At 37.7% G+C, this 18,553-nt stretch overlaps 1 protein-coding gene across 1 annotated transcript; it reads right to left on the bottom strand.

Moving 5' to 3' along the window:
- Positions 1-15,327: 15,327 nt before the first annotated feature.
- On the bottom strand, positions 15,328-17,836 carry LOC127649071 (neurogenic differentiation factor 6-B). Its single transcript, XM_052133985.1, has 2 exons — positions 17,766-17,836; positions 15,328-16,951 (listed from the first exon to the last, which is right to left on the bottom strand). Exon 2 carries the CDS (start codon positions 16,944-16,946, stop codon positions 15,966-15,968), a length of 981 nt encoding a protein of 326 aa, XP_051989945.1. The 5' UTR covers positions 16,947-16,951; positions 17,766-17,836; the 3' UTR covers positions 15,328-15,965.
- Between the last annotated feature and the right edge of the window lie 717 nt (positions 17,837-18,553).

Raw genomic sequence — 18,553 nt, 5'->3', positions numbered from 1 at the left:
TGTCATCCGTTTCATTAGCATCGTCAACACCTGCCCTGCCTGTTTACCACCTCTCTCTCTCTCTCTCTCTCTCTCTCTTGTTTTTTTCAAACAAGCTTTTAATGAAATAATAAATGTTTTTTTGTGCTCCTGTAAATATAGTCTTACTCTGTTTAGGTGAGCATATGTGCTTCATATATGAGAAGTTTCAGAAGTTTGTCTAAAGAAGTTGTACAGAGAAGAAACATTTAAATACTTAAAGCAACTGATTTATTGAGTTCAGGTTCATTACGGCATCTGCATAAATCGAATCAAAATCTTTATGATACGATTGGAGTTCAGATTGACATTAAATGACTTACCACTATTAAAGTTATTTTCACAGATCTATCTATCTAACTATCTATCTATAAATTCACCAATTAAAAATGTTAAAAAAAAAAATAGTCAAAATAACATTATGAGCCACCAGCTAATGATGAACAAACATGACAGATTGCAAACTACAACATCTTGCCATTTCAGAAAGTAAGGTAACAAAAGAGTGGAGGAAACAGTCCTTCTGGTTACCGAAGCATTCTGCAATCCTCCAACCCTCTCTCCAAAATCCCCAGGTGCTGTTGCGGGGCCCATTAGCGCCCGAGTCCCTGCCTCCAGCAGGCCATGCGTGTCCCCAATGACACTTTGTTGGATGAGAACCAAGTTTTCCCCCCTCTGCAGTCAGATAGCTCACTTCTGTCCAATCACAGGACAGGAAGACAGCCGGGTGGAGCCCTGAAGAACAGGGCAGTCCCGGTGGACAGGTGGAACAGAGGAACATCATGAGCTGAACAGCAGAACTGTGTGCAGTATGACAGGAGGACAGAGAGTAAAACATGACTGTCAAAAAAATCTACTTACTGTTTATTAGCTTGCATGCCTACAGTGCACTGAATTTCTTTTGTTTGTTGTGCTTTGTTTTGTTTTTTGGGTGAAGTAAATAAAGCAGAATATATCAAGTACTTTCTACATTGAATAATGTAGTTTAAGCATGACCTTGAAAATATTAAGTAATTTCTACATTTGTACTCAGTTCAAACATGTAAAAGTGAATGCTTTAGCATTTAGTATGCTTGAGTATTCAGACTCTTTGCTATGACACTTGAAATTTAGCTCAGGTGCATCCCATTTCTCTGGATCATCTTTTAGATGTTTATACACTTTTATTGGAGTCAACCTGTGGCAAATTCAATTGATTGGACATGATTTGGAAAGGCACACACCTGTCTATATAAGGTTTCACAGCTGCAAATGCATATCAGAGCAAGAACCAAGCCATGAGGTCAAAGGAACTGCCTGCAGAGCTCAGAGACAGGACTGTGTCAAGGCTCTGGGGAAGGCTACAACAAGCTTTCGGCCACATTGAAGGTTCCCAAGAGCACAGTGGCCTCCATAAATCTTAAATGGAAGAACTGAGGAACAACCAGGAATCTTCTTAGAGCTGGCCACCGGGCCAAACTGCGCAAACGTTGGAGAAGGGCCTTGTTAAGAGTGGTGACCAAGGACCTAATGGTCCAGTGATCGTGTGTGGAGATGGGAGAAACTCTGAGAAGGAAGCACAACCATCACTGCAACACTCCACCAATCTGGGCTTTATGGGAGAGTGGCCAGATGGAAAAAGCCTCTCCTCAGTGCAAGACACCTAAAAAAGCAACTAAAGGACTCTCAGACTGTGAGAAACAAGTTTCTCTGGTCTGATTAAATGAAGATTGAACTGTTTGCCCTCAATTCCAAGCATCATGTCTGGAGGAAACAAGGCACCTCTCATCACCTGTGCAATACCCTCCCAACGGTGAATCATGGTGGTGGTAGCATCAGGCTGTGGGGGTGTTTTTTAGTGGCAGGGACTTGGGGACTGGTCAGGGTTGAAGGAACGTTGAACGCAGCAAAATACAGAGATATTCTTAATAAAAAACTGATCCAGAGCACTCAGGACATCAGACTGGGCCGAAGGTTCTCCTCCCATAAAGAAAATTACCCTAAGCACACAACCAAGACAATGCAAGAGTGGCTTAGGGACAACCCTGTGAATGTCCTTGAGTGGCCCAGCCAGAGCCCAGACTTGAACCCAATCGAATATCTCTGAAGAGACCTTAAAATGGCTGTCCACCAACAGTCCCCATCCAACCTGACAGAGCTGGAGAGGATCCGCAGAGACAGAATGGCAGAAAATCCCCAAATCCAGGTGTGCAAAGCTTGTCTCATCATACCCAAAAAGACTTGAGGAAGAAATCGCTGGCAAAGTTGCTTCAACTAAATAGTATGTTAAGAGTCTGAATACTTAGTCAATGTGATAATTCAGTTTTTTTCTATTTAAGTACATTTGCAAAGTTACCAAAAATCACCATTTTGTGGCCCTCATCAGCCAATTGCGGCCCGTTCGGCATAACATGGTGGCCCGTTTCAGCTTCTCGCTGCTTATTCATCCCTGATTCATTGTGGTTCTCCCTATGGCCAGTCCACCCCAGCATGCACCGTGCTTAATTCATGAGCTTGCATATTTTTCACTGCTTGCAAATTTATTTACACAGTTTTTATTGTTGCTTTAGTTGTTATTTTTGGTAATTTCTTGTTTTGTGAAGTCTGAAGTTCATTTTCTACTCATAATTACCTGATCATGATAAAAAAAATTATCTGTGGATTGTTACTGTCATCGTGTTTTTTCATCATGCTAAATTTACTCACTCACTTTAATCAATATTATGTTATGAATTTAAGTAGAGTTACATATTATACCATTCAAATTTACTTAGAAAAACTGAAATAAAAAAAAGGAAATCTCACTAGAATATTTTTTCAGTGTGTGTTTAGTGTGCTTAAAGGGTAAATATAGTAATAATTTACTCACCCTCACGTTCTTCCAAACCCTGTTTAAATTTACACTTCCATGGAGCACAAAAGGAAACATTTATGCAGAATATCTGATCATACCATAAAAATAATCCATGACACAACGCAAAGTTTTAAAAAGAACAAAAAAAACCCACCATAAAAGTAGTAATATGCTTTTGCGTCTTTGTCCAAGTGATATGTTCGATGTTGAACTTAAATGTTGATATTTTCCTTCAAGATATGTCCCTTTAATTATACCTTAAGTATTTAAGAAGCTTAATAACTACTTAAGAACACACACACACACACACACAAAATAGATATACTGCATATAATAAAAAATGGCTTGTTGCATATCTATACTAGCTCGAAGATTTCTATTAATCACATGTTTTGTAACATTCATAATTTCACTATAGGTGTAAGCATCAGCTAAATGGAAAAAATTAAATGTTGCAATAAATTGCATATAAAATCTGTGTTTAATGTAAACATTTTAAACATGCATTTGCATGTAAAGACACAATCTTGCAGAATAAATTAGCATACTAGATGTACATCAAAAGCTGCCCAGTATCAAGTGTGTCAAAATGCTGTTACTATTTCAAAGCATAAGAAATCTGTGAAATTTGTTTTGTAAAACATGTCACATGCAGCATTTTGCATAACATTTAAGCTGTATAGAAATAGAGAAATTATACACACACACACACACACACACACACACACACACACACACACATGTCAAATCTACTTAAATCTAAAAATCTACTTCATATAGTGAAATCTAAATGAACTGGTTTTATAGAAGTAAAATATATATTTTAAATATGACTAACCTGACTATATTGAGACTTATAAAATTGAAGTAATTTTTAAAGGTCAGGTCAGGCAGAAAGAGCTCCTAATGTCAGCAAGTATTCACTTTTTATGGCACACAGAATGTGAAATGTAATTTTATAAGCATTCTATCCCATATTGTAATATGCATGCAATATAAAACAGCAAATTACTTTGAATGAGTTGCTTCAACATTTCACAACTCAGTGATTAGAAGCGTAAACAGACCATCACACATCTGGTCTCGAAGCTTTGGTAGCCCTGGGTCAAGTACACATCCACCTTGAAAAATTACTCACAGCCTTCGGGGCAAATGCCCCAGTCTTCTTGAAATCACAGACACCCTGGTGTTGTTTATTCAAGGGCCATGATATTAATTCATGGAGTATTTTCAAGGTTTTTGTCTGCCTTATATACTATAACTAGCACATTAGGATTTTTACTGCCATGAGTCCTTGTTTGCATTTACAAAAACGTGCAACTGCAAACACAAGATTTGCTAGCTAGGGTGTAACTAAGTAGTTATTTACTGACCCAAATGAAAATGACAGAAATAGACATCTGACATACTGGAAGCTTAGTTTGTATAGTTTAATGAAGAGTCAATTTCTGTGCAATTTAGGTACTATTTTCAAAAATCACTTTTATTTGAACTGCTGACTCTAGAAAGAAGAAAACAAAGCATTGTAAACAGTTGTTTTGTCTTGAGTGTTTGCTATTATATATCCTTTTGTGCGGTCAACAGTTTTGGAAACGTTACTTTAAAATAGTAATCCACTACAAAGTACAAATTATTTCTCTAAAATTGTAATCAGATTACTTTACTAATTACCTAATTGAAAAGGTAATCACATTACTAATTACTTCACTTTTAAGTTACTTTCTAAAAAATTTTCCACTCAAAAAATGCAAAATAATGTTTATATTTCTTCCTTGTTCTTTGTTACATACACTCAGCAACTCACATTTCTCCTTCATAATGACTCATAATTCATGCATTGTACATAAATAATATATTAGAAACAAGCATCGCCCTTAATGCACTTAAAATTATCCTAATTTAATTAAAAGTCAGTTACTGTAATCTGATTACAAGAATTTAAAATGTAATGCTTTACACTACTTTTCGGACTAAAAGTAATTAAATGACAGTAACTAATTACTTTGTTATTGGATTACACCCAACACTGGTGGTCAGTGACTGACTGTGGAAAATATGTAGATGCTCTTACCCCACACAAAGCTTTTATAAATGATCTGTCATCACTTTTTACTAATGGAAGTTAAATATGTCTCTGATTAGTCTTTCTGGGGCTCCGATAAACTTGTGATTTATATAAATGACTGTAACTCATACATGTTTAATAAATGGCTATATCATGTTCATTCCAATGAAATTAAACCCTCATATGAATTTAGATCTGTAAAGTAGGTCTTTGTATAAAAAAAAGTGCATTAATCCTTCAATGCATTATTGAAAGACATATACGTCTTGGTAAGTTAGTGGATACCAAATACAGTATGACAAAGAACAAGAAGAGGGTAATGAGGCATTATGGAAATGCATTTCATTCAACAAAGAGATTGATGGAGAATGGGGTTGAGGAAACCTGGACTCGATGTGTTCTACATTTAAAACACATGTGACAACTTGCCCCACTCTGACATTTATGAAAAACACCCTTTCCCTGAGAACATACTCCAACCTATTCCGGGTTCAATACAAGGTAAGCTCATCTGACAGCGTTTGTGGCATAATGTTGATTACCACACAAAAAATATTTAGATTCATCCCTCATTTTCTGAAAAAAAAAAAAGCTCAAATTGAGGTTACTGTGAAACACTTACAATGGAAGTGAATGTGGAAATCTTTTAGAGGGTTTAAAGGCAGAAATATGAAGCTTATAGTTTTGTAAAAACAAATAAATTCTTCTGTTATAACCTGTGTAATGTATTATGTAAGCTTGTTTAAATGGTCGTTTTAGGGTTCCTTTGTCTTAAAGTAGCTTACTCTTCAACCTAGCTACTGTTAACATGCTAAATGAATGTTTTCACGTTCAGATGGAAATTCTGGATGAAATAAACGTTAGATTAGATGAACGTACCTCTCAATTAACAGCTTTCTTTTTGACTACAAATCGACATCGTCAACACCTTGGAAGTTGGAGGTAGACGCTAGCTTGTGTCAGCTTCGTGCTTCTGACCGACCGTTATACTCCAGACCTGGCGCCCACTGCCTGTGACCTGCAGCACCAGCCTGGCTGCCCGCGGCCTGCCCCTCCCCTCTGATCAAAAATCACCACTACTATAACGGTCAGAAATATAAAACTGACCCTGGGTCAGTGTGGCTGACGTCATCTTTGATTGACAGGTGTTTCTCTTGGTTCTTCGTTCATGTGTTGATGAACATGTTGAACTACCAATCAGTTCTGGGGTGGCCACAGGGTTGCCAATGAGATTTCAGGGGTGGCCCAGGCCACCACAGGCCACGCCCTAAAATCGCCACTGTTAGTATGTGATTTTATCACATTAAAATCATGTTAACACATTGCATCTTACGACATTTGGCTATACTTTTGAAACTTTTTTAATGTTTAAAGATTGGCCCCATTCACTTCTATTCTGAGTAACTGAGTTTTTGCTTTTTTAAAGAAAAGGAAGGGCAAGTCGACACTCAGTTTTCAACATTTTGACACAAATGCTGTTGATTGAACTTAACTTGGATTGAACCCGGAATATTCATTTAAACCCCATTTTCGTTATATAATGCCTTACAAAAAAAGCTGAAAATTCCCAACACTGTCACAAAAATGGTTTCAAAGCTTTTCAATTGTCCAGTCAAACATACAATTTTCCCACTCTGTTTTCTCTGAACCTGCGCATAGCTGAGACTAATCTGTCTGTCACTGGACAGGTCGTAGTCTAGACTTAATTCCAGTGACAGCTCAGTTTTGACAAAATATGCAGTTACTGTGTTTTGCCTTTATAGGGCAGTACAGATGACACTTTCCTGAATGTATGGCACTATGATTTTATTGTGTTCACTTACCCAAGAGCTATTACAAAAATATGATGATATTTCACATGTTTAATTCAAGCATAGAATTCACAAAAATCTCCTAATATATCCATAAAGTGATTTTGTTTATGGAAAGGTATGCAACAAATGTTCCTACTCCCTTAAAGATAATAATGTAATAAGTGTCCTGAAATATCACACCGGTCTCTGTGACAGCTCTAGACTCTGTAAACACCAAACAAAAATGTGTCCGTGGACCGCGAACATTGGCGCTTTTCACCTGTCAACAATAGTAGTCGAAGCAAATTATTGAGGCTTAATGCCATTTTTAAGCCATGTTGTTCATTACAGTTGCCTGTTGAGGGTGCTATTTTGAAGTTGTTGTTTTTGACAACTGTTTCTGCACATGTCAGTCTCAATAAATCTCAGTCTGGGGTTTTGAAAAGAGGGGTGTGGCTAATCCAACAGCTCAGTCTTGGCTGAAATCACTTACAGCACCTTTAACGCTTTAATGAGGGAATCAATTACAATCTCATGAAGCAGGGGCGAGGCCAGAAATCTCCAAATGTGTGGACCTTGGTGAAACAAGGTGGACCTCTATTCTGTGCCTAATTTCATTGTGAATATAATGAAGCGTGCCCCTTTCCTCGGCCTTTATGAGTCAATATTCGCTCATTTACCTAATAAATAGAGTTGCATAATTAAATTTACAATAAAAATAATGATTATGTTTATTATTAGAAATGTACCTTAATTGCATCATATTGATGCAATTGTAATGGGCTTGTCTCGTTGTGTTGAATAAAGAACTCGATTGACAACATCTTTAAATGAAACACATTGAAAAGCGGCGGTCAGTCCCAATAATCATGCTCACACATGTTCCATCACAACCACTCTCGGCTGGTGCAAATCTTAATGACCCAACCAGAACCAGCTCACTACACAGCACCAGCCAATGGGTGGAGAGAGCAGCTTAAATATAATTAAAGGGGGACTGCAAGTGGAAGCATCTTTCTGACCCTGTTACACAATGAAAAATGGAATGGCCATAGAAATAAATACAGATATTGTAATAAACATTATTATTAGACACTTTTCAGTCCTGCTTTTCATAGGTGTTGGCTGGGTTTCCCGAAGCACTAAGAAGAACGTTAGTAGTAATAAGTACTTCATCTCTACGGAGCGTTTCCCAAAAGCATTGTTATCTAAGTAAACACGTTTGTAAATTAACGAGCGCTTTGAACCACCCTTTAGTCAATTAAGGGCAACTTAAATGAACCTTTCTCGCATCTTTCACAGTTTATCAGAGACAAGGGGACACTGAATAAATTATATTAATATATTTTGATCATTGGAAAGTACACTGTTTTAGAGGGAAAAACAATGTCTCCAGAGTCTGCGCATGCACTGTGATAGGTCTAAATTAGGTCTAAAGATAAATCTAAATTTACATGCACATGCACATAATACAGAATAAGGTTTTATTGGCTTTGTTTAATAATCATAACTATGATAGCAATGGAAAGATTATCTTAAACAGATTTCTTTAGACATACTGTATGTGAGTAAAGTGACCCTGCAGTTCAAAACTAAAATAAATAGACCTAAATAAATAAATAAAATAAGTTTATCAAAGGAGGTTAGAGTGAGTTTGCAATGACAGATTCCCTTTATTCTGTTTAGACAGGTCTATGAGTAGTTCAGTACTGATGTCCATCATTTTAAACCTGTTATTTGTGCATCTTTTCAGTTTCCAGCCAAAGAAACTACACAAGCTATGTGAGATCCCCTTATAATGATGGTATGCTCATCAGTTACATTACAGTAACTGAGCAAACATCTGAAACTCTGTCTTACCAAAGTCGTAATTATTTATTTAATTGAATTCTGAAATAGTTAATAAATTGCGGCGCCTTTACAAGGTTACAAACAACTTCCATGCTTGTTAGTATTTCCACCTTATTTTCACTTTGAGAAGACATATTTGCCAAAGTGATCAGCACCTTTGGACCGGACAGCTCCTGCAGCACTGTAACTGTGACTGTATATTGGTCAGGGCCCCTTTCCTATAAACGTTTTTTTGTAGGAAATCCCTGAACCTGTGGGCCCCTAGAATCATTACCACCTTTCACCCACAAGCTACGGCCCTGAGCTCCCGTAACGAAGCACTTAAGTTCAACTTTATAACACGTGATCTACATACTGGTTTGGGAAAATAAGGATGAGACGTCTAGTCGCAAAATAATGAGCGACGTTAGTGAAGATGATCGTAAAGGCTTAAGTTGCAACGTTATCGAGAAACCCAGCTTTGGCTATTTCCCAAAAGACCGAATCTTTAAAATCTAGCAACTCTCCTTTGGCTTACGTTCTGGGCTTCATGGAGCTGCTGCAATGTCGCAAAATATTTATTTTGTTTAGTAGTCTATGTAAAATAAGAGATCTGGTGAAAAACGCGAGTGAACCAGATGTTGTAGCATCTTTAACAGCTGCCCTGTAGAGTTGGGGGATGTTGCATTCAAATGGATGCTAAAGAGTAGACAAGCACAGAAGAGAAACTTCTTGTTCAAGAACCAATGCGACATGGAGTCGCACGTTTGAATCCAGGGTGTGCTGAGTGACTCCAGTCAGGCTTCCTAAGCAACCAATTGGCTGGTTGCTAGGGTGGGTAGAGTCACGTTGTGTTAACCTCCTCGTGGTTGCTATAATGTGGTTCTCGCTCTCGGTGGGGCATGCAGAGAATAGCCTGCACATGCGCTAGGTCCCACAGTAACGTGCTCAACAAGCCACGTTATAAGATGCACGGATTGACGTCTCAGATGCGCAGGCAACTGAGATTCGTTCTCCGCCACCCGGAGTCACTATGCCACCATGAGGACCAAGAGCACATTGGGAATTGGGCATTCCAAATTGGGGAGAAAACCAAAAAAAAGAACCATTTCTGAGGATGTAGCTACTGAATTATGACACATATGACAATATGTCGTCCCAATGTTCATACATCTTGAGATGGTCTGAGACAGGGCCGTAGCTAGTAGGATGAAAGGTGGTAACAATTCTAGGGGCTCCACAGATCCAGGAGGGCCCTGCAACAAATTCTAAACTGTATTTTTTATATAGGAAATGGGCCCTGACCAATAGTCAAGTCAAGTGGAGCCCAATATACAGTCAGGGAGCCCAAAATACCTCGCAATGGCTCTGGTCTGAAATCATATTCAGCGATCGCATAGATGACACTATTCTTGCAAATTGTTCCCAGATTACGAACTGGGAAGAAATAGTGAGAACTCATCATAAGTGCTTGAGCGTCAACTCACCAATAAACCTCTAAACATCTAAACCAACAGTAAATCAGAGACATGCATTGTCGGCTTCTCTTTCGTCGGTTTTCCAAAATATAATTAAGTGTGCTGCTTCAAACACGCGTATTTGTGTCTAACAGCGTTTCTTGTCATTTGTCAGTCCGAGAAGTCTTAAAGGTCGCCTACCACACAGTTGTGGGTAGACGATGAGTAAAATTACCCGCTAATTTCATACCCTGCCATGTCATCTACAGAAACATCTACCACACTCCCACGTAAAAAAATAACAATACATTAAGTGAGACAAAGCGCTATCTTGGTGCTCAGCAAGGGCATAGCTTTGGCTTGAATATTGGGGGGGCTGCAGCATGAAGCATTTACTGTTTTCATCGATCATGGTATAAATAATGGGGGTGTTGTACTTGCTTGTTTTGATTATTGGGGGGGGGGGGGGGTACATCCCCATATGCTCTAAATCCTTGTGTTGGCGTAGTGATTCGCCTCAATCCGTGTGGCGGAAGACGAACCTTATGTGCCTCCGCGTCTGAGACCATCAATCCGCGCATCTTATCATGTGGCTTGTTGAGCATGTTACCGAAGACAGAGCGCGTGTGGAGGCTTCACGCTATTCTACGAGGCATCCACGCACAACTCACCACATGCCCCACTGTGAACGATAACCACACATTATAGCGACCATGAGGAGGTTACCCCATGTGACTCTACCCTCCCTAGAAACCAGGCCAATTTAGTTGCTTAGTAGACCTGGCTGGAGTCACTCAGCACGCCCTGAATTCAAACTCGTGACTCCAGGGGTGATAGTCAGCGTCTTTACTCGCTGAGCTCCCCAGGCCCGTCTTTAACGATTAATAAGTTATTGTTAATAATGCTTGTTTGTCTATGGAGAAAATAAATGCATTTTTACATTCAGAAAAGCTTTTAATGAAATAACCAAACACATTGGCAACCAAAATTACAGGCATTTGAAAGTCTCTTCACAAAACCAGCAGGAAATTTGGTTGGAGGGTTTTTAGGCTAAACAAAACATATCACATTTATCAGTTGAAAGTTATAATGAATGTTTTGAATGAATGATTACTGAGTCTGCATTATTACTATTATGTAATGTTTGTCCTGTTTTCTCCTCTCTCACACCTCCTGGAAGATAATTGCTGTCTGCTTCTCCACACCAGACCTCTGACTGCTGAGTTCAGAAGTGTTTTCCTGTGCCTAGGCCTCGTGCCAATCCGATGCCAATCTGACATGCAAATGAGCTTCTGGCTTCTGCTGTGGTGTCATTTTATGGCAGCCCCGCACCCATCACTCCCAGAATGCACCACTTCCCACACCGCCTCTGCTCCTTAAAGCATCTAATTAAAACAGCAGATCCCTCTGCCTCACCCCCCATTCCCAGCCTCTCACACCATTCCACAAGAGAAATGATTATTAGGAATTTAATAGGGAGATTTTTGTGTCCCAGGCCATCTGTGTCCCATAGAAAGGCTGGAAATTTGGGGAGGGTTGACGATGTGACTAGAGCTGTCCTTTTTTTTCTCTCTCTCACTCTGAGAATTATTATTCAGTTTCGCAGCCAAAGTTTGAGGTGCTAAATCACCATTGTGGGGGCAGAACATTTTTCACTTTTAATCACCCAGATTATTTCTAACAGGCTATTTATTTTAGACAATGTCAGACTCAGAGGGACTATGTCCTTTATACATTCACGACACTGTCTATTTAAATAACTGCTATTTGTCAGGACTACAATTCAGTATTTTTTCTCTCCATTCATTATATTCAGTAAATTAAGCAATTAATTCAATCATTTCAATTAATCTCTCACATTCACACACACATAATAAGAGTAACTGCAGAAGTGCAAATGTATTTAAAATTTCCAAATTACTCAAAATGTTCTGATTGGTATTGGATATTGACACTTTTGAGATCAATGCCAGAAATTGTGAATTAAAAATGGTCAAAATACATTTTCTGACATTTGATGTGTCTTTGTCATGCAATAAGAAACAAGTGGGAGTAAAATAATTACTGTGAAATAATTGAAACTATATATATATATATATAGTTATAGTTATATTATTTGCATATATATATATAGTTATAGTTATATTATTTGCATATATATATATATATATATATATATATATATATATATATATATATATATATATATATATATATATAAATGTTAGTATTTCAATAATATATTTTCTAAAAATTTGATTCATGTGATAAATATTTATTTGTTTGTTTAATTATTATTATTTATAAATTATTGTCAACAAAAAATGTGATTTATTGCAATTCCAAAAATACATATTTATTATAATTTTGCATATACCTGAACTTGCACTTCAAGTGAGGCCATATATACTTTAAATTGTAAATAAACAGTGTAATATATTGATATTCTGACAAAAAATATGATATTCTTTTACTTATTATTTTGCCTCTACCTGAACTTGCACGTCAAGCTTTGTGATACTGTATATTGTAAGTAAACTTTAATATATTTTTAAAAATAATAATATTTACATACATGTGACATATTGTCAACTGTGCCATGGGGTGCAATTATGAGCTTGCCGTTAATTGATTCACTTAGAGTAAGTTGATTGTATGAGTTTATGTATATGCATATATGCATGCATCGCATAAATGATGAATAGCATTTTATGGGTTGCATGAATCTATAGAAAACAGATATGTATGTGAAAGCTGTGTCCATATAAAACCCAGACTGACCCCCCTGGCTCTGCCACCCACACAGAATATGCCATATGCTGCTTTATACTTTACCTCTACAGAGAGAGAGAGAGAGAGAGAGAGAGAGAGAGAGAGAGAGAGAGAGAGAGAGAGGAGAGAGAGAGAGAGAGAGAGAGAGAGAGAGAGAGAGAGAGAGAGAGAGAGAGAGAGAGAGAGAGAGAGAGAGAGAGAGAGAGAGAGGGCATATTCATGGTTAACCTCTTAACCAAAGGAGAGCAAATGCATGCCAACCATTCAGACCTTCACCCTTGAGACTGTTTGTCTGCAGACCTCTCTCTCTCTCTCTCTCTCTCTACACACACACACACACACACACACACACACACACTCCTGTCAGGGAGCAGCTGTCAGAGACTGACTGAAGGAGAGTGTGAGAGGAAGGATGGTGTCAATGGCCTGGAGGTTTCCAGCTCCAGAGATTCACATGTCAAACACACTGTCTGAGCAGCACACAGAAACATTTTCACACCAACATTCTGCAACTACAGAGCAGGATAATGTTTCATTGACTGTACAAATTCAGCCTGAATTTGCCTTTGGAACAATGTTACTTTATCTTTAAGGCAAGAGTTTAAATAATTAAGGAACAGTTGTGAATTATTTCAATTTTGTTTCAACGTTTTTCATTCACATCTACAACTATGTCTGCTTTAACTGTAATGTAGTCCTACGTTTTACTTAAAAATCCCCCTTTTAGACATCACATGTCGTTTTGTACACTTGACGTTCATTTATTTTTGAGTATTAGCGGAATGCCAAAATATCGTGTTTATGTTACAAGTCATGTTAGAAAAGTCGCGTTTAATTAAAACGTTTGATAAACAGCTGCTGTCCATAAGACTGCATATCTGCTTTTGTTTCAGATGGTTTTGAACTTCTTTTTTACTTGGAGAAAATTAAATAAAAATATTGTTATTTTCTCTTGACTATTTCAGTTATCGGATATAGTTTTAAAAACCTGATTTGCGAGGTGTTTCATTCAGTCCGATTCCGACAGTCTGTCGAACTCTGGCTGAAGTCCAATTAATGTCCGACCTCATGATCTATTCGTTTAATTTAGAGGAACAGAGTTTCAGTCCTCTTGTAAATAGTAATAATAATACTAAGAATAATAACAATAGCCTAATAATAATATTATTAATAATAATAATATGCTATGGAATCTAAGAATCAAAATTATTCGCTGATGTTGTTTCAATTATTCTTGAATTTCGTCTCTTTATTCTTCAAGCGCGAAAGTTAAAGTTTGAATTCGTTAGAATAATTGTATAGCCTGGTAAAGGAAACCTCTAATTTTACTTTAAGGTCAATATATACTGCAAATAATCTAAATTAATTATCCGACATCTCGAAAGTCGCCTTTAGTTTTTTTATTTTTATTTTTTTTATTTTTTTTTAAGAAAAATACAATTCGGTAAATGTTTTAGCTAATAATAATAATAATAATAATGATAATAATAATAATAATAATAATAATAATATGACATTAAAGCCTATTATATACATTCTGAACAAGCTTGTAAAATGTAATAATGAATTCAACATGTTCGCGATGAAACCCCAGTGGAGCACTTAAATCCAAATATGAATAAACATAAGGTCAAATCCAAACAATTGCTAAATGCTAATTGAATATTTATTGTTTTAAGTTTTGTATTTGACCCTCTGTTGTTAGTTCACAACTAGGCCATACCTAATCCTAAATAAAACCATTTCCAAAATCAATGCTTCAGTCAAATGGACAGGTGTCAGATACATTCGTTCTGTAGATTTACCTGAAGTTCAAAAGCGGGTTTTTATTATATTCGAAATATAATAATACTAATAATAATAATTATAGGCCTATATATATATATATATATATATATATATATATATATATATATATATATATATATATATATATATATATATACATATTACATGTAACGATAATGGTCGGTATTTCAGACGTTCTTCAGTGTTTCAAAAAACGTATGAGATCACTATAGACTAGATGCTAAACTTTTAAAGACTTACTTTTGGAAGAAAAAAAACTTTGCATCTTTTTGTTGGTCAGTACACCAAAATAACAGCTATTTAAAGGCCTGCGAGTTCTTCCTGAACTGAAATCAGAGGAACTCACTTCCGCTGTAATGCAACAGATTGAATGTGAATCGGTTTATTTCATCACATTATGCTCTTTATTGTAGACTGTCGTTTTTTAAATTCATTTTAATAGACCATTATTCTTTCGTTCTTTCTTTTGTTCTAAAATACGTTTCCGACACTGAAATTGTGGTAGGCTAATGAGTGTTATTGATGTATTAATGTGCATGTTTATGTATGTGTAAACATGTATCTGCTAACATACATTACGTAAAATATTCACATGTTAATATCTGTATTCTGTTTATTTTTTTAAACACATTACACTGCTAAAGTATACACTTTTACAGATACATATTTAAGAAAAAGAAAAAAAATCAAATCAAAAACACAGTTGATCACATTCAAGATTTATTTCGACAAGGTGATCGAAACACAAACGAAGTGACCTCTTCAAGTTCACCTTTATACATTCGCATTTACAAGACCCGATGTTCATCAGATAATTATACAAACAAAAAAGAACAACGAAATCACAATATTTTTTTCTTTTTTTCTATTGGCATTTTTTTTTATGCGGATGTTTGCAACCAATCAGATTTGGGAGTATCACTTCAAAGACAAAACTGGCTAACGAATAAATGAAAAGTCACACAATAAGACTAGTTACACGTCTTCAAAACTGCAATTTGTAAGTACACGGATGTCATTCTCTGTTGCATAGTTCCATTATTGCCATAATGAATCGAATGATTTTGTGTTTTAATACCGCGTGGTAATTTAACACACTAATAAATCCATTAAAGCCTGTTTTAAAGGCCTTCAAATATCGTGTCCATCCTCTTTTCTCTCTCTCTCTCTCTCTCTCTCTCTCTCTCTCTCTCTCTCTATTGATTGTAATAGCTACAGGCCTACCACAGCCTGCTTCAATGCAATCTGAAATACAATTTTACGTTATTTTCAAATACCATATAATGAAATCAAAACATTTAAATGCAAAAAAGACTGCCTTTTCTGCAACAAGCACTAATTAATTGGCAGATTAGTGTAACTGGCGTCCAACCCCTATACGCTTGCTTTTAATTATGGAAACCCGTATTTAATTCGTCCTGGCTCTGCAACGATTGGCTGCGGGGATGCAAGTCATAAGGGAAATGACTGTCTGGGGAAACGCGGTACATGGAGCCCCGACCAGGCACGTTACAGTATCTCATTCCATAATGGCAGTTCTTACTGTACTCTACTTGGTCCTCGTGTTTTTTAAGGGAGAAAATTCCATTATAATTGATCGGGGGGCTTATTTGGCCGTCAAAATGGGGACTACCGCCCTCCGGAGAGGCACTGTCGTAATAGGACTCGTAGGACGCGTAATAGTTATATGGCCGGAACGGTTTGGCGCTGTCCCTGGTACCAGAGCTGAGGCCGGTGGGCGTGCCCATCTCAGCGTTCGGGTATGGATACAGAGCATCATATGGAGGCCTGCCAGAGAACGACACTTCCCCATTTTGATCGGTGAGGAAATTTCTGGCGTTCAACTGCAGGCAGCCCGCAACCAAGTTGGTGGTGGGCTGCGATAGTCCCTTGCACAGGGTCTGCACAAAGGCGAGCAGGTCGGGTCTCTTGCCCGCACTCAGAGTCTCAGATAGAGCCCAGATGTAATTCTTGGCCAGCCTCAAAGTCTCGATCTTGGAGAGTTTTTGCGTTTTGGAGTAGCAGGGCACGACCTTGCGCAGACTCTCTAGCGCGTCGTTCAGCCCGTGCATGCGGCTGCGCTCGCGCGCGTTCGCTTCTTGGCGTCGCACTTTCACGCGCTCGACGCGTCCTTCGGGAAACTTCTTTTTTCGCGGGCCTTTCTTCTTAAGGAGACCGTTCTCGTCCCGGTCATCCTCTCTTTCTTCTTCTTCTTCTTCTTCTTCCCTGTCCGTGCTGTCGTCCTCAGCCTCCTTGAGCTCCATGTTGGAGGCGTTATTGAGCGCGCGAACGTCTTCTTGGCGCGGGAATCTTGCACCGAACTGAGATTCGCGCATCATGTCTGGATCTTCGAATGGTACTGTTAACATCGTCCCTGGAAACAAAATTAACAACGTAAATTAGGTCAGTGAACATGACACGAGGTAGGCTAAGCCGAGGCCTGTTACAGAGTTCAACATGTAAAAAGTAGTTCAACTACTTTTATCTGGACAACTCAACGCTCAGGAGGAAAAATAAATAGAAATAGCGATACGGGTTTGAGAGAAAAATACAAATAAAAAACGCAAGGCAACGACCTATGACGCATGTGTAAACAGACGATTAAGAAATAGAATAGCTCAGACGGAACGCGTCATATGTGAACGGCCCTTTAAAGTCAAAACATTGAAGCTAATATAACCTACGTAAAACGTTTGCTTTAACAAAATGAAAAGGTAGCCACTCCCAACACAGAGTAGCTTACTTGTTTTTAAACAAAATAATAATAATTAAAAAATGACAATAAATCAATCCAAATGTTCGCTTAAGGGGCGTTCACTCAAGTCACGTTCTTGCGTTTAAAAACAGCGAGACAGATAAGCTTGTTTTGACAACATAGCAAATATTCGAGCCAAACATGGCAAATATTTTTTTAGCCATAAACCAAAAATAAATTCATGCCAAATGACACTATAGATCCACTGACCGCTTTTTTAGATTGATACATTTTCCCTAACGTGGGCCTTAGGTCGCGTTCTTGCGTTTAAAAAAACAGATAAATCACTCGTTTTAACAACATTGGTAGGAAAGATTGGAGCTATTCATAACCGAGAATTTTCATTAAACAAAGAAGACAAATGCATTGCAATCCTGACCAAAATAAATGCATTATGTTAAAAATGAACACCAATACATTTTAGATTTCTCACCTGTTTCTTTCAGTGTTTAGCTTGCATGCTCAAATTCCTTGCGATATTCAGAACTACCTCCCATGTGCTTGATGTTGAGCTGTAAGAATTCCTTTAATCTCTCTCTCTCTCCCTCTCTCTCTCTCTCTCTCTCTCTCTCTCTCTCTCTGAGAAAGGACACCCATGCCAGTCACCAGCGCTGGTGCCCATGCCATCTGCCACTGACGTTTTGTTGATCACATGACACAGTCTCGAGGGACCTTCATTCCGCTCTCATCATCTGGCGCGCACGGTAATGGGCACCGGGAGGCTCTCATTTACCATCAGAAAACTCGGAGTAAAAAAAGTGAGAGAAAAAAATAGACTAATGCCATACTGCTGCGGCAATACCAGTGAAGAGACTGTTAAATGGTTTTGACTTTAAATTGAGGCATGTATTTGATGCATTGAGATGCATTTACGCTTGCATGGTAAAATCGTCAAACAGTCAACTATTAAAGAAACGCCTGGCAGGAAAGTATTAATTACATTACAATAAAGTGCCACTAGGCTCATGTCATGTTTTAAAATGTGCTTCATGAGGTGACAAGTGAACTGGTTTTATTCAAGTCAAAAACATTATTTAAAATGCCTAAATCCACATGACTACACAGGTTACACATCTATTTCTACCATCATCAGGTAGCTCTGTAAGTTAACTATTGGCATTTATTCATCTTCTACAGTGTACTGTGGTAGTACCATGGTACAGCGATGTTATCAGCTGGCAATGGTACTTTGATACAGTTTGCAATGGTAACATGGTATTA

The sequence above is a fragment of the Xyrauchen texanus genome, chromosome 9 (assembly GCF_025860055.1).
Source record: "Xyrauchen texanus isolate HMW12.3.18 chromosome 9, RBS_HiC_50CHRs, whole genome shotgun sequence".
NCBI classification, from domain to species: Eukaryota; Metazoa; Chordata; class Actinopteri; order Cypriniformes; family Catostomidae; genus Xyrauchen; species Xyrauchen texanus.
Note: the sequence above shows the minus strand (reverse complement) of the source record. Positions and strands in the feature narration are given on the sequence as shown.

What these genes read in the sequence shown, in the direction of transcription:
- LOC127649071 (XM_052133985.1), bottom strand. Translation starts at nt 16,946, where the DNA reads ATGTTAACAGTACCATTCGAAGATCCAGACATGATGCGCGAATCTCAG.